The 15,511-nt window shown below is 45.0% G+C and overlaps 1 protein-coding gene across 1 annotated transcript in view; it reads left to right on the top strand.

Moving 5' to 3' along the window:
• Positions 1–15,511, top strand: part of RARS2 (arginyl-tRNA synthetase 2, mitochondrial) — a 55,742-nt gene extending 40,231 nt beyond the window's left edge. The window contains exons 18-20 of the mRNA XM_073675686.1: positions 10,274–10,348; positions 14,757–14,820; positions 15,373–15,511. Coding sequence (XP_073531787.1) covers positions 10,274–10,348; positions 14,757–14,820; positions 15,373–15,459 — 226 coding nt within the window. The 3' untranslated portion in view covers positions 15,460–15,511. The remainder of the gene's footprint in view (positions 1–10,273; positions 10,349–14,756; positions 14,821–15,372) is intronic.

The raw sequence follows: 15,511 nt of genomic DNA, 5'->3' as shown, positions 1-15,511 counted from the left end.
CTACCTGGAGGCTCCGCCGTCATTTGCCGTGACCACCTGCCTGCCAGCCAAGACACTCTTACCCGCTGAGCCGTCACTTGCCGTGACCGCCTGCCTGCCAGCCAAGAGACTCTTACCCGCTCAGCCGTCACTTCCCGTGACCACCCGCCTACTCACCCAGAGACTGCTACCTACCTGCTGTGTCCACCCGCTACTCCGATCAGTCCCAGCTACCTGACCCGTGGGAGCCACCTGCTCTATTACAAGGGCGTCCCCTGTATAACACCTGCCCCTCGGGGTCCCTCCTTGTTCCCAGGCACAGAGGTTCCACCACCCGGCCCCGTTACAATGTCCAGAAGATAGAGGAAGAAGTGGAAGAATACTTTATTCATAATGACGGTAGTACAGATAAATTAATAGAGTGGGATGCGATGAAGGCCTTTATTAGAGGGCTCTTATTTAGAGATATCTGTAGACGTAAATCACAAACTAAAAAAGAAGAAACAGAAAGTCTGGAAGCATTGGGAAGGGCAGAGGAAGAAGCTATAAACAATAATACACCTGAAGCGCAGCGTGACCTTAGGAGTGCGCAAGATAAGATAAATAAGATTTTACTAGATAAAATGGCAAAAATACAGGCGTTCCAGAAAGCCAGTTTCTATGCTGAGGGGGAGAAGGTGGGACATCTATTATCCATTATAGCCTCGGCACAAAGAAGTAACTCGTTTATCCACGAAATGGTAAATGATAAAGGGAGGACTGTTACAGAGTTGGAGGGGATACTGAAAATCTTTAGAGACTATTATAAAAAACTTTACTCCTCGGAAGGAATTGTAGCAAACGAGGAGATTGATCATTTTATGGGTTTAGTATCGCTCCCTAAGCTAAATAATGAGAATAGAGAGAGGTTGGATTCCCCCATTAATGTGGAGGAGATGGTGATTGCTCTGCCTGGCATGACCAATGAGAAGGCCCCGGGTATGGATGGTTTACCATCAGAAGTATACAAACAGTTTGCAGAACTTTTGATGCCTAAACTATTGAAAGTATATGAGGAGGCCAATGAGAGAAGGGTGCTGCCGGCTTCTATGAGGGAGGCGGTGATAGTGGTGATCCCCAAGGAGGGGAAGGACCCTAGAGTACCTGAATAATATAGACCAATCTCATTATTAACAGCTGATGTTAAAATCTTGGCAAAAGTTTTGGCTGATAGGTTGACTGGGGTCATCTCTTCTTTTTCATGCCCAATAGATCTACGGCGGTAAATGTAAGAAGATTATATCTCAATCTCCAATTGCAGGCTGATAACCCAGGTCGCAGAGTAATCGCCTCACTGGATGCCTAAAAGGCGTTTGATAGCGTACAATGGGAATATTTGTGGGGAGTCTTGCAAAAATTTGGTTTTGGACCAAGGTTTATCGAGTGGGTGCAATTGTTGTATTCCCAACCTACTGCCAAAATTAGAGTTAATGGAGCGATATCACCCTCTTTCCATTTGGGCAGGAGGTCCAGACAGAGATGCCGATTGCTGCAGTCATCAGGGGAACGAGGGAGGTCCAAGTATGGAAGATTGGAGGAAAAAATTGCTCTGTATGCGGATGATCTTTTATTGTTTCTAGGTGATCCATCCGAGTCATTGAGTTGTGCCATGCAGATAATCGAGAGGTTCGGGGTGACATCGGGGCTGAAGATTAACTGGTCCAAATCAGTTTTGTTTAAAGTGGATCGGGAGGTGGAGTGGACAAATAGAGAAAATGAAGCAAATAATTTACAGTGTAAAGAAGTATTTAAATACTTGGGGATACAGGTATCTTTACCGGTATCAGACTACCTCAATATCAATTTAGTACCATTACTCAAAAAATTGAAAGCCAAAATAGATATCTGGACTAAACTGCATATAACGGTGGTAGGGAGGATAAACCTTTTTAAAATGATCTTGATGCCCAAGCGGTTGTATGTTCTAGATAATGCGCCTATGTGGATATCCAAAAAGAGATTTAAGTCTTTGAATGTGATGATCAGAGCTCTGGTATGGGGGAAGAAGCAGGCAAGGATAAGATTAGAAATTCTTCAAAGACCCAAAGATGAGGGCGGATTGGCGCTGCCGAACCCGCAAATATATTTTTTGGCTCAGAGTCAACACTTTAGAGGGTGGTCATGCTCCAGGTCTTGTGGATCTGTTAAAAGAATGTTGGAACACTTCATGGAGGAAAGGCCATTACTGGAGGGCCTGGAGGGAGGTGACATGAAAAGACTGGGAGAAAAAATGCCTACAATGGATCCCATACATAAAACCTGGAACACACTAGAAGGTGAGTGGGGTAAGGGGACTAACCAAGTTTACACCTATATGGAATAATAGTAATCTCCCAGAGATACAAAAAATTGGCACTATAAAGAGAGTGGACAGGTAGAGGAATTAATTATATGTATCAAATAATGGAGGGGGAAGAACTTAAACCTTTCTCGCAGTTGCAGAGTGAATTCTTACTGCCAAAAACTGAATGGTATCACTATGGGCAGGTTAAACATGCAATTACATCGCAAAGAGCAAAACAACGACTGGTAGTGGAAGCGGATCTGGTATTGGAGTATATTTGCCAGGAGGGGGCCACCAGGGGAGTAATCTCGGGTACTTATAGAGATGTGCTGCATACATTTCCCCTGGAGTTTCCACTGAGAGCTAAAAGTAAATGGGAAGAGGAAGTGGGATACATAAGAGAAGATATATGGGAAAACATCCTGGAGTATATACCTAAGCTTTCTATGAGCGAACCTGCAAGACTGTCACACATTTATGTAATTCATAGAGTTTATAGGTCACCGCTAATAATGCACAAAATGGGGCTGAGGGCAAACTCAGAGTGCCCAAGATGTGGAAAAGGGGAGGCTAGTATATTCCACATGATGTGGGAGTGCCCTAGGCTATCAATGTTTTGGTCTGGGGTTCTTGCTATGATTGAAGGGGCGTATAGATGCGGTGTATCTGGTGTGAGGCAGTGACCGGAATCGTATACGAGGGACGTTATATATCCCCCAAAATGTGTACAGAGACCTATTAAATCCATTGGAGTGCATTACAGACACAGCTGCAGTGCAGGAATGAAGGTGAGCAATCACCTGGTCAGACTACTTGGCTAAGGCAGCTTAAGTAAAACCCGACAGGGCCTTCATTTCTTGGAGGAGGTCACAGGAGGCAGTGGGGCGGCCTCCTCCCTCCAACCCAGGTTTTCCAGTGGCTCTTGCCATAGGTCCTTTAAAATCCCTGCACTAAACATTAGTGTTGTTCTATGTTGCAACCTGCTGGGAGCACAGCAGGAAACCTAAGCAGTATTGAGGGAGGCTGAACCACTGCCTGGGAAGGCTCTGCACCTGTCAGGCTCTGAGCAGCCCGGTGTGGCCGTTGTCCCCGGCAACCATTGTGTATGGATTTTCTGGTAACCCGGCTGCGAACCGGAGGACTTTCTGTTAACTCGTGAGTTGCTGAAATAAAAGCTGTTTATGTTGGATTTGCTTGGGTCACTGCCTCAGTGCATGGTGTGAACACCGCCGCCTTACAGCTTGGTGGAGAATGCGGGCATAGTGACTGAGGCATACCCCACCGGCCGCTGCATGACCACAATTCGGCCTGCCACCTTTCAGTTCCACCCCATGGACAAAATGGAGGCGCTGTTTAAGCAGCTGGTACTCACCCAGCAGCAGCAGATGCAGTCTCAGCAGCAACAGCAGGAGCAGTACCTGAGTCTCCAATGGCAACAGCAGGAGCTGCACCAGGATCTCCAACGGCAGCAGCAAAAAACAAATGAACTGATGATGCAACAGATTGCTGCCCTGCGGGAGACGCCGACGGCAGCAGCCCCGGAACGTCGAGACGCCCGGGACAAGGTTCGCTCAGCGTTGAGGAAGATGGGACCGGAGGACGACGTGGAAGCCTTCCTTACCATCTACGAACGCACAGCAGAGCGGAAAAACCTGCCAGCCGACCAGTGGGCGGAAGTGGTGGCTCCGTTTTTGGTTGGCGATGCCCAGAAGGCCTGTTTCGACCTCAGTCGGGAGGACGCCCGGGACTACCAGAGGCTCAAAGGTGACATCCTTGCCCGGCTGGGGGTCAATACATACGTGAGGGCTCAGCGTGTGTTTTCGTGGGCCTATGTGGAGACCCGACCTGCCCGGTCTCAGGCTTATGACCTCCTGCAGCTGGTAAAGAGGTGGCTCCAACCTGAGACTTTGTCTCCAGCCCAGATGGTGGAGAGGGTGGTGGTTGACCGGCTGGTGAGGACTCTGCCAGCCGCTATCCAACGTTGGGTGGGGCAAGGGTACCCCGGCACCCTCGACCAGGTGGTCAGTTTGGTCGAGCGCTACTCAGCCACTCAGGACTTCATTCGAGACTCCGCCCCCTCTCGGCTGTCACGCCGATCCCTGCCAACCCAGGAATCGGGAAAGGGGTCGCGTCCCTCTGCTGGGGACAGTCAGCACCGTACCCGTGCTGAAGGGGAACCCCGGAGTGAGAGTGGCAGGAGATCGGTTCCCTCCCAAATTGTCATAAGACCTAACAGTACCACCACCCTTAGGTGCTGGCCGTGTCAGTGGCCGGGACATGTGATTGCTAATTGCCCCCTGACTACGGAACCCATGGACTGTGGATATAGCCGCCGGGTCTCAATGTATGCCCAGACCGTCTGCACGGCGAGCGCCGACTCCCGGGACAGTGAACTCCAACTATGCCAGGTACTGGTTAATGGGTACCCCACGGAGGCCCTCCTGGACTCAGGGAGCCTTGTGACTTTGGTACATGGGTCTTTGGTGGCAGGAGACAACCCTGGTGAACGGCCCGTTGGGGTTGTGTGTATCCATGGGGACCTCCGAGAGTACCCAACTGAGGAGGTAGTCCTGTCCACGCCGTGTGGAGAAATAAAACATGTGGTAGGGGTGGTAAAAACTCTTCCCTATGGGACTGTGTTGGGAAGAGACTTGCCCCTGTTCTGGACTCTGTGGAAAAACAAAATCCACTCTCCCCCGGTAAAATGTATTACAGGCATTGTACCCGACGAACCAAAGTCAGGGGAACCTGCCGTAGGGGTGTCCAACCTAGGGACAGAGTGTGACCCCGATAGGTTTCCCTTAGAGGTGCTGGCAGGGGAGGTCGAGGAGATCCCATCGATCCCCGAGCTGGAAATGTCCCGGGCCACGTTTGGGACGGCTCAGCTACAGGATCCCACCCTGGCTCAGGCGCGGGAAAGGGTGTTAGAGGTAAATGGCGTAGTTCAACAGCCCGGTGCCGATACTGTATTTCCACGCATGGTAATCAACAGTGAGTTGCTCTATAGGATAGATAAGATCCGGGACGAGGTTGTGGATCAGTTAGTGGCACCTCAGTCGTACCGTCGGGCGATTCTCGAGATGGCACACTCACACCTGCTGCGTGGACACTTAGGGGTAAAAAAGACACTAGAACGTATTTTGCAGCGGTTCTTTTGGCCTGGCGTTTACGCGGAGGTCAAAAGGTACTGCGAATCCTGCCCCGAATGTCAGTTGACCACACCCACTGCAAGTTTCCGTAGCCCATTGGTACCCCTGCCGGTGATAGAGGTACCTTTTGAACGGATTGCAATGGACTTGGTAGGGCCCATTATAAAATCCGCCCGTGGCCCCCAACATATACTGGTAGTTGTCGACTATGCCACTCGGTACCCGGGAGCTATACCACTACGCCACACCTCGGCAAAACTGATGGCACGGGAGCTGTTTGCCATGTTCTGTCGCCTTGGACTCCCCAAGGAGATCCTGACGGATCAGGGGACCCCCTTTATGTCCAAAGTAACAAGGGAACTATGCAAATTGCTAAAAATTAAACAATTGCGCACCTCGGTGTACCACCCTCAAACCGACGGGCTAGTAGAACGGTTCAATAAAACCCTCAAGTCCATGTTAAAAAAGGTGGTTTCTAAGGATGGAAGGGACTGGGACATGTTGTTACCCTATTTGATGTTCGCCGTCCGTGAGGTACCCCAGGCTTCCACAGGGTTCTCTCCCTTTGAGTTATTGTACGGCAGACACCCTAGGGGTCTGTTGGACGTAGCCAAAGAGACATGGGAACAAGAGCCAACTCCGCATAGGAGTATAATTGAACACATGGCTAGTATGCAGGACCGGATCGCGGCGGTCATGCCCATCGTGAAAGAGCATCTGTTAGATGCCCAGGCAGCTCAGAGGCGCACATATAATAAAAGAGCCAGAGTCAGAACTTTTAACAAGGGTGATTGGGTGTTAGTACTGGTACCCACTGCCGAGAGTAAGCTCATGGCCAAGTGGCAAGGACCATATGAGATTCGAGAAAAAGTAGGGGAGGTAAATTACCGGGTGTATCAGCCCGGAAGGAGGAAACCTGAGCAGCTTTACCATGTAAACCTGTTAAAACCTTGGAAAGATCGAGAGTGTTTAGTTACAGACGTCACTCCGCGCATATCACCAGAGAGTTCTCTACCTTTAGCCAGGGAAGCATCCGAGGGGGAGGTCAGGATAAATGGTGCCCTCACTAAACAGCAGCGACGGGAGGCTCGCTCGCTGGTGCAGCACAATAACGACGTGTTCTCAGAGCTACCAGGTAGGACTACGGTTATCCAACATGACATTGTCACCGAACCTGGGGTAAGGGTGCGAATGAGACCGTACCGGGTACCCGAAGTCCGGAGGCAAGCCATCACGGCTGAAGTAAACCAAATGCTTCAGTTAGGCGTCATCGAGGAATCACGGAGTGAGTGGGCTAGCCCCATCGTATTGATTCCAAAACCAGATGGATCATTACGCTTCTGTAACAATTTCCGGAAATTGAATGAAGTGTCAAAGTTTGACCTTTATCCAATGCCCAGGGTGGACGAGCTGATTGAGAGACTGGGGCAAGCCCAGTACTTTACCACGCTCGATCTCACCAAGGGTTACTGGCAGGTACCCCTCACAGATTCGGCGAAGGAAAAGACCGCCTTCGTAACTCCAGAGGGTCTATACCACTATGTGGTCTTACCTTTTGGGTTACATGGGGCCCCGGCTACATTCCAGAGGTTGATGGACATAGTGCTCAAGCCCTATCAGGAGTACGCGTCCGCATATCTAGATGACATTATCATCTTTAGCACTGACTGGCATACGCACCTATCCCAGGTACAAGCGGTTCTGGATTCTCTCAGAGCTGCGGGGTTAACGGCAAATCCAAAAAAATGTGCGATAGGGTTAGAGGAAGCCCGATACTTGGGGTATGTGATAGGCCGAGGAGCTATTAAGCCCCAAATCAGTAAAGTTGAGGCCATAAAAAAGTGGCCTAAACCGTCAAGTACAAAGCAGGTGAGGGCGTTCCTTGGCATCCTTGGGTATTACCGCCGGTTTATACCTAATTTTGCCGGGCGAACGGCAGCCCTGACTGGTCTCTTGAAAGGAAAAAAATCGGTAATGGTTCAGTGGAACCCTAAGGCAGAGGAAGCTTTTCAGTCCATGAAGTTGGCTCTGTGTGGACAACCGGCCCTCATCAGTCCCAACTTCAAGGAAACCTTCATTGTACAGACAGATGCCTCGGAGGTAGGCCTAGGAGCGGTATTGTCACAAAAAGTGAATGGTGAAGAGCACCCGGTCACCTACTTGAGTAGAAAACTTGTCCCGGCAGAGAAAAACTATAGCGTGGTAGAGAAGGAGTGTTTGGCTATTAAGTGGGCCTTGGAATCACTACGCTATTATTTACTCGGGCGTCAGTTCCGCTTGGTGACGGACCACTCACCCTTGGTATGAATGAGAAATGCCAAGGAGAGGAATGCGCGAGTCACCAGGTGGTTCCTGTCACTGCAAAATTTCAGTTTCTCGGTAGAACATCGCCCTGGGAAGTCGCAGGGAAACGCGGATGCCCTGTCCCGGGCACCCTGTATGGTGGCAAATGTTCAACCCCACAAGTTTGAACAGAGGGGGGGGATATGTGAGGCAATGACCGGAATCGTATACGAGGGACGTTATATATCCCCCAGAATGTGTACAGAGACCTATTAAATCCATTGGAGTGCATTGCAGTCACAGACACAGCTGCGGCTGCAATGCAGGAATGAAGGTGAGCATTGACCGGGTCAGACTACCTGGCTAAGGCAGCTTAAGTAAAACCCGGCAGGGCCTTCATTTCTTGGAGGAGCTCACAGGAGGCAGTGGGGCGGCCTCCTCCCTCCAACCCCTTGTTTTCTAGTGGCTCTTGCCACAGGTCCTTTAAAATCCCTGCACTAAACATTAGTGTTGTTCTATGTTGCAACCTGCTGGGAGCACAGCAGGAAACCTCAGCAGTATTGAGGGAGGCTGAACCACTGCCTGGGAAGGCTCTGCACCTGTCAGGCTCTGAGCAGCCCGGTGTGGCCGTTGTCCCCGGCAACCATTGTGTATGGACTTTCTGGTAACCCGGCTGCGAACCGGAGGACTTTGTTAACCCGTGAGTTGCTGAAATAAAAGCTGTTTATGTTGGACTTGCTTGGGTCACTGCCTCAGTTACTGCATGGTGTGAACACCGCCGCCTTACACTGGTGACCCTGTTACATGCTTGCTGGGCTATGTGGAAGAAATCTTAGCTGATAAAAATACTAAAGTAGCCATTGCTAGGCTACTTTACTGCGCCCGGAAATTAATTGCAAGAAATTGGACTGGGGTTGATCCCCGCTCGGGTGAAGAATATTCTAAACGGGTAGAGTATATTATACAGTTGGAAAGAGGTATATATGAAAAAAGAGGGAAACAGAATATATATGGGAAAATATGGGCGCCATGGATACAATATAAGGGAATGTGAGAGGATTGATTCCAAACCTGTAACATACTGTATAAACTAATACTTGCACAATGCACATCTGGGTTTCTACCATAAAGGGTAAATGAGAATTACTTTGTTTTTAAGATATAACAGAGGGGAGGGGGATGCTGTCGAGGTGGATGGGGAGGGATTGAGGGTTTGTTTGGTTAAGTTATGCTGTTCATTGAAATTTAATGACCGGAGTAATATTGTTTGTTCAGAATATGTTCAATAAAAACTTATTTGATTAAAAAAAAAAGTTTTAAAAGGACAAAAATAGAGTATGTGCACACGTTAAGTATTTGTTGGAGATAGTTCTGAATCAAAAATGTGTCTTTTGGCAGGAAAAATTTTGCATAAAAAATGCATGTTTTTTAATGCGCTTTGAGGTTTTTTTTCCATTAGTAAGGGTGAAAAAACGCTGAGAGAATTGACTTAATGCAGATATGAAACAGCTTCAAAGTTTTTAAAACTTATTATTGTTCAAAGATCTATTGATTAAAATGAACTTTGACGAGAATTAGAAGGATTTTGCGGCACTTCCATCCAATTAATAAAAAATACTTTATTGCAAATCCATGTGAAAGTGAATTAAAAACTGACGTGTGTCTGGCACAAACAGGCGCCCTTATTCATAGTATGAAGTATTGAATCATGGGAGACTCATTTTAAAGTGGAGGCAACCAATAAACGAACAGACAATGGACTATTCAGAAAACAATACAGAAATTAAGAAAAAAATATATACAAAAAACAATAGTACCAACTTAGAAGGAAATAACTCTTAAATGTAAAAAAAACAGATCATTTTTGAAGTTCATACTGTGTGGAAGCTTGGTATGAAAGGGGTTTTCCACTACTAGGACAACCCCTTCTTAAACTAAATGTTCGGGCCTGCTAAAATAAAAACATCTATACTCGCCTCCCGTGCCGGCTCCGTTCCAGCAGTGTCGGCACTTGCGGTCTTGGGGCTGTTATGCGGTGGAAAGACACGTGATGCCCGGCGCCCAGTCAGCGCTGGGGTCACTGTCTCAGCCTTCAGACAAACTGAACAGGAGTAGGAAGTCAGCTGCAGCCCTGGCTTACTCTTCATGTTCAGTTCGTACGTAGGCGGAGACAGTGACGCCAGCACTGATTGGGCGCCGGGCATCACATGTCATTCCCACTGCATCACAGCCCCAGGACCGCAACTGCCGACACCGCTGGAACAGAGCCAGGAGGTGAGCATAGGTGTTTTTAATTTTATGTGGGCCGAACATTTGGTTTAAGAAGGGGTTGTCCCCTTTAAGTTTCAGTATCCAGAAAGCTTCCCATAAGTTGTCCCTGCCAACTCCTCACTGTCCGGATGAGTAACATCCCCACTGTGTGTGGTAACAAAATGTTTAGCTGCTCCAGAATATGGCCCATATGACTAACTAGTAGTTGTGTGTGTAGACACGCCATGGTTTAAATGTACATTTCATTTTCTACCCTCCTCTTATACAGATATGATGAAGTAATACACAAAACGCTGAAGGAACTTCAACCAAGATATTTGGTTGCTTACCTCATGGGTCTTGGGTAAGTACCAATGTCTTTTGCACCGTAGGTTTACCAGTACACATTTCTAACAATCAGCAGGGCTCAGCATTGCGAAAACTCCCAAGAGTATTGTATATTCCTAGGGAGGTTTAAGCAGATACTGCTGCAGGTGACACTTCCAAGCTTTACACCAATACAATTGCGGCAAGTGTGAAAAACAGACCATAAAAGCAAGCGGTTACCTTTTAGGTCATGTTCACACGTTGAGTATTTCGTCAGTATTTTACATCAGTATTTTTAAGCCAAAACCAGGAGTGGGTGATAAATACAGAAGTGGTGACGTTTCTATTATATTTTTCCTCTGACTGTTCCACTTTGGGTTTTGGCTTACAGATACTGATGTAAAATACTGAACATGTGAATGTTTGACCTTACTTCTAGTCTCTATTAAAGATCATAAAATTGGAGGTTTTTTTGTCCAACCTCATAAAATGTTAATCTATGACGCAGAATATATGTACACATATGATGTAAATATAGCAAAGCATAAAAAAACTATATAAATCTGGTATCCTTGTAATTTTACTGACCTGAAGAACAAAGCCATATTATTAATTTTACCACAAGGTGAACATCGTAAAAAATAAAAACAATTCTTGAATGAATGGATTTTGATTATTCAGATTTTTCAGATGAAAAATAAATTGCAATAATTAAAAAAAATTATGTATCCCAAAATGGTACCACTAAAAATGTCAACTCGTGTTACTAAAGAAACAAGCACTTACACAGCTCTGTCAATAGAAAAATAAGTTATAGCTCTCAGGATAGAACGAAAATAAATATTTTTTTATATAAAAGTTTTTAGTGTGCAAAAGTAGCAAAGCATAAAAAACTATATAAATCTGGTATTGCTGTAATCGCACTGACCCAAAGAATAGAGCGGTCTTATCACTTATACCGCACGAGAAACAGTGTAAAAATATAAATAAAAATTCTTCAACTGCTGTTTTTGTTCATTCTGCCTCCCAAAAATCAGTATAATGTTCAGTTCACCATTATCCTGTGCACTACCCTGAACACTTCCATCTATATCCCCCCAAAACATGATTCAAATGAAACCCCTGATGGAACCATTTACTATAATGAGGCAGATGGAATCACTTTGGACTCTGGCCACTGTTCCTGCGATGTCCGTCTTTTTAGCACACAAAAGTGTGGTTGACCACAATTGTGTGCATGCCTAAAAAGGTGGGACACTGCCAGAACGAAGGCCAGACAGTCCAAAGTGACTCCATCAGGTTACATCTGAATCATCTTCTTTTTTGTAGGGATTTAGATGGAAACCCAAACGGAAGTGCTCAGCTTAGAGTTCAGAATAACTGTGAACCAGTCCTTAAAAGTTATGTACCACAAAATGTTACCAATAAAAACTTCAACTCATTGCTCAAAAAACAAACCCCTCCCCCACTCAAGTCCACAATCTGACAATGGAGAAGAGGGGGTTTCCATGTACCAGATAGCACAAAGACTCTGGAAAAGCGACATGGCTACTCTCCCCCAAATAACATCCAGTGATATCTGCGCTCCCAAATACAAATGCCCCATGAGCCCCACAATGTGCCTAAACTGCAGTTGGCACACACATGTATGGCAAAAGTGTAGCAGAAAGAACCTGCTGAACTGTTTATGGGGTGTGTATCCCTAGAAGCATAAGATGGGCACAATGTTTGGGCACTAAGCTGGCATATCTGCAATTCCCCAGAATAAAGCATGGAATGGATGTTGGAAAGTGAAAATGACTGTGGGGACAAAAGTTCCTAAAAACATGGGTTAATTCAAGGGGTGTATTTTCCAAAATGGAGTATGTTTCTGACACCTTAGGTGCTCTGCTAGTGGCGCTCACAAACACTTCCAACAATGTGCACTACATAAGTAAAATAGTGCTCTACTCCGTCTGAGGCGGCCAAACAGTTTCCAATGATATATGGTGGATCACCACATTTGGGAGAAACTGGGTCCATTTTAACCCATTACTGAAAAAAATTAATTTTTTTTTCCTCCAATTAGTGTTAATTCCTGTGAAACAGCTGAAGGGTTAACACACTTACTGACTGCAGGTTTGCATAATTTGAGGGGTGCCGTTTTTAAAATGGTATCATTTCTGGGGGTTTTCCAATGTATAGGCCCTCACTAAATAGGTCAATAATAAAATAAAATTTGTAAACTTTCTTGAAAAATGCAAAAAATAAAAGGACGGTAGCAATTTTTCAAACGTAAAGTGAAAATATGGGTAATTATTTTTTTGTCCTTTTGAATCTCTGGTTTAAGGATATTAACATTAAACGTTTGGAAAATGCTAATTTTTCTGAATTTTTCGAAAATGGCAGATATTTTCATAAGTAAACACAAAACATATTAACTTTAATTTACTGCTAACATAAAATACAATATGTAACAAAAAAAGAATCTTAGAATTACTGTGAAGTGGAAATCCCTCTGTAGGAAAAGCTTTTAGGAGAAACTCAAAAAAGGTATCACACTTCTGCCAGTTTTGATCAAATTAGGCATCAATGGATCGAAGGCAAGGGTACACAACCAGTATCTGTCAGTATGCCAAGCCTGTCTTGCAGCAAATGGACAAAGCTTAGGTCATAAGGGTTGTCAAAATTTATTGTACATCACTGGACTTTTTATACTTTTAAAATACAATAGAGTCACTAAGATATACTTGTCTATTCCTTATTAGCTAATATCTATTTGCGTAATTAATTTCTCGGAATGTTAGTTATCATACAAAAGATACTTGAATGTCTTAAACTGTTTCCCCCGAATTTGCCTGCTTATCTAACCCATAAGTGTTGAGAACACAAGTCCAGTATAAATCCAAGATTACAGTCTCTTTCTATCTAGTGCTTTGTGCACTCTGTCAGGATTCTCCAGTACTGCCGATGCAACCAGTCACATGCCAACTAGACTTGCTCATCCTCTTTCAATGCAGGGGCTTCTCACAAAATTAGAATATCATCAAAAAGTTAATTTATTTCAGTTCTTCAATACAAAAAGTGAAACTCATATATTATATAGAGTCATTACAAACAGAGCGATCTATTTCAAGTGTTTATTTCTGTTAATGTTGATAATTATGTCTTACAGCCAATGAAAACACAAAAGTCATTATCTCAGTAAATTAGAATACTTTGTAACTGCTTGAAAAATGTTTTTAAAATCCGAAATGTTGGCCTACTGAAATGTATGTTCAGTAAATGCCCTCAATACTTGGTCGGGCTCCTTTTGCATCAATTACTGCATCAATGCGGCGTGGCATGGGGGCGATCAGCCTGTGGCACTGCTGAGGTGTTATGGAAGCCCAGGTTGCTTTGATAGCTTCAGCTCCTCTGCATTGTTGGGTCTGGTGTCTCTCATCTTCCTCTTGACAATACCCCATAGATTCTCTATGGGGTTAAGGTCAGGCGAGTTTGCTGGCCAATCAAGCACACTGTTACTGTTGTTTTTAAACCAGGTATTGGTACTTTTGGTAGTGTGGACAGGTGCCAAGTCCTGCTGGAGAATGAAATTTCCATCTCCAAAAAGCTTGTCAGCAGAGGGAAGCATGAAGTGCTCTAAAATGTCCTGGTAGACGGCTGCGCTGACTTTGGTCTTGATGAAACACAGTGGACCTACACCAGCAGATGACATGGCTCCCCAAACCATCACTGATTGTGGAAACTTCACACTAGACCTCAAGCAGCTTGGATTGTGGCCTCTCCACTCTTCCTCCAGACTCTGGGACCTTGATTTCCAGATGAAAATTGGAACTCTGGGATCTCGTAGAGTATGTCAATGACTGCCTTCTGGACATCTGTCAAGTCAGCAGTCTTCCCCATGATTATAGAGCATACTGAAACAGAGTAAGGGACCTTTTTAAACCCTTAGGAAGCCTTTGCAGGTGTTTTTTTGTAATTATTCTAGTTTGCTGAGATAGTGAGTTTTGTGTTTTCATTGGTGGGAAGCCATAATCATCAACATTAACAGAAATAAACACTTGAAATAGATCACACTGTTTGTAATGATTCTATAATATGAGTTTCACTTTTTGTATTGAATAACTGAAATAAATGAACTTTTTGATGATATTCTAATGTAGTGAGATGCACCTGTAGATGTGCACTGACAGAGCACGATCACGCCTAGTCGGAGTTTGAGCGGAAGAAGGAAAATCGTATGCATGAGGTCATATGATCACTCGCTTGCACGGCAATGTTGGTGAATCATGACTGCATGTGCACCTCATGCAGTCAGGATTCAGAAGTCTACAGTCATAATGAGTGATTTTAGACTTTCACCCCAAGCCTGGACAAGCCTTTTAAGGTCAAAATCAGTTGTCATTAAGGGATTAATATAGTTACATATTTATCTACACTAAATCCTGTGTCTGTTTTTCTAGACATTTAACTAATGTGGCACATAACTCTCTTCATGTGAAAGGAAGCAGTCAAGAAGTTGCACACGTAAGTCTCACTAGATGGAAACCACCATACTATGTATTCTCACGCATTATGTTGACTGTTTAAGTTCTTAGCAGTATAACTTGTGTTGATTGCACAATAAAGCACACTTAAGCATTTTTTATTTATTTTACCACTGAGGTGCTTCTAATCTAAGGTCCCTGACCCTACTCTTATACTCACTTGCCGCCATCTTCAACTTTTATCACCACCACTCCTGTCACTCTGGCAGTTTTTGACATGCAGGATCACCCCAGTGTTTCATGGAGCGAGCTGGAGGTCACTCTTCAATGCAAGTCTATGAGCGCCTTGTTCTGGCTTTCATAAACTTGAATTGAGAGTTTATGACATAACTTCTAACTTCCAGCCAGAAGTTGCTGCCACCGCAGGCCCAGAGCACCGCCGAAAAAAGGTCAGAAGGTGAGTAAATGAGTAGGGGCAGGGACCTTACATTAGAAGCGCCACTCCAGTGCTGGAATCAAAAACCACTGGAGTGGTGCTTTAATCGTATTGTTACATAATTTATTGAAGAATACTATTCTATTGTTTCGACAGGCTCGGCTTCATCTCTTCAATACTATACGTGTAGTTCTATCAAGTGGAATGAAACTACTTGGGATTACACCTGTTGACAAAATGTAAAGACTACTAAAAATTATTTTAATAAAAAAAATATCTATCCAAAACCAAATTG

Source organism: Phyllobates terribilis, unplaced genomic scaffold, assembly GCF_046119375.1.
Source record: "Phyllobates terribilis strain yellow unplaced genomic scaffold, ASM4611937v1 Scaffold_3__8_contigs__length_932513732, whole genome shotgun sequence".
Classification (NCBI taxonomy): domain Eukaryota; kingdom Metazoa; phylum Chordata; class Amphibia; order Anura; family Dendrobatidae; genus Phyllobates; species Phyllobates terribilis.
This window is presented reverse-complemented; position numbering and strand designations above follow the sequence as displayed.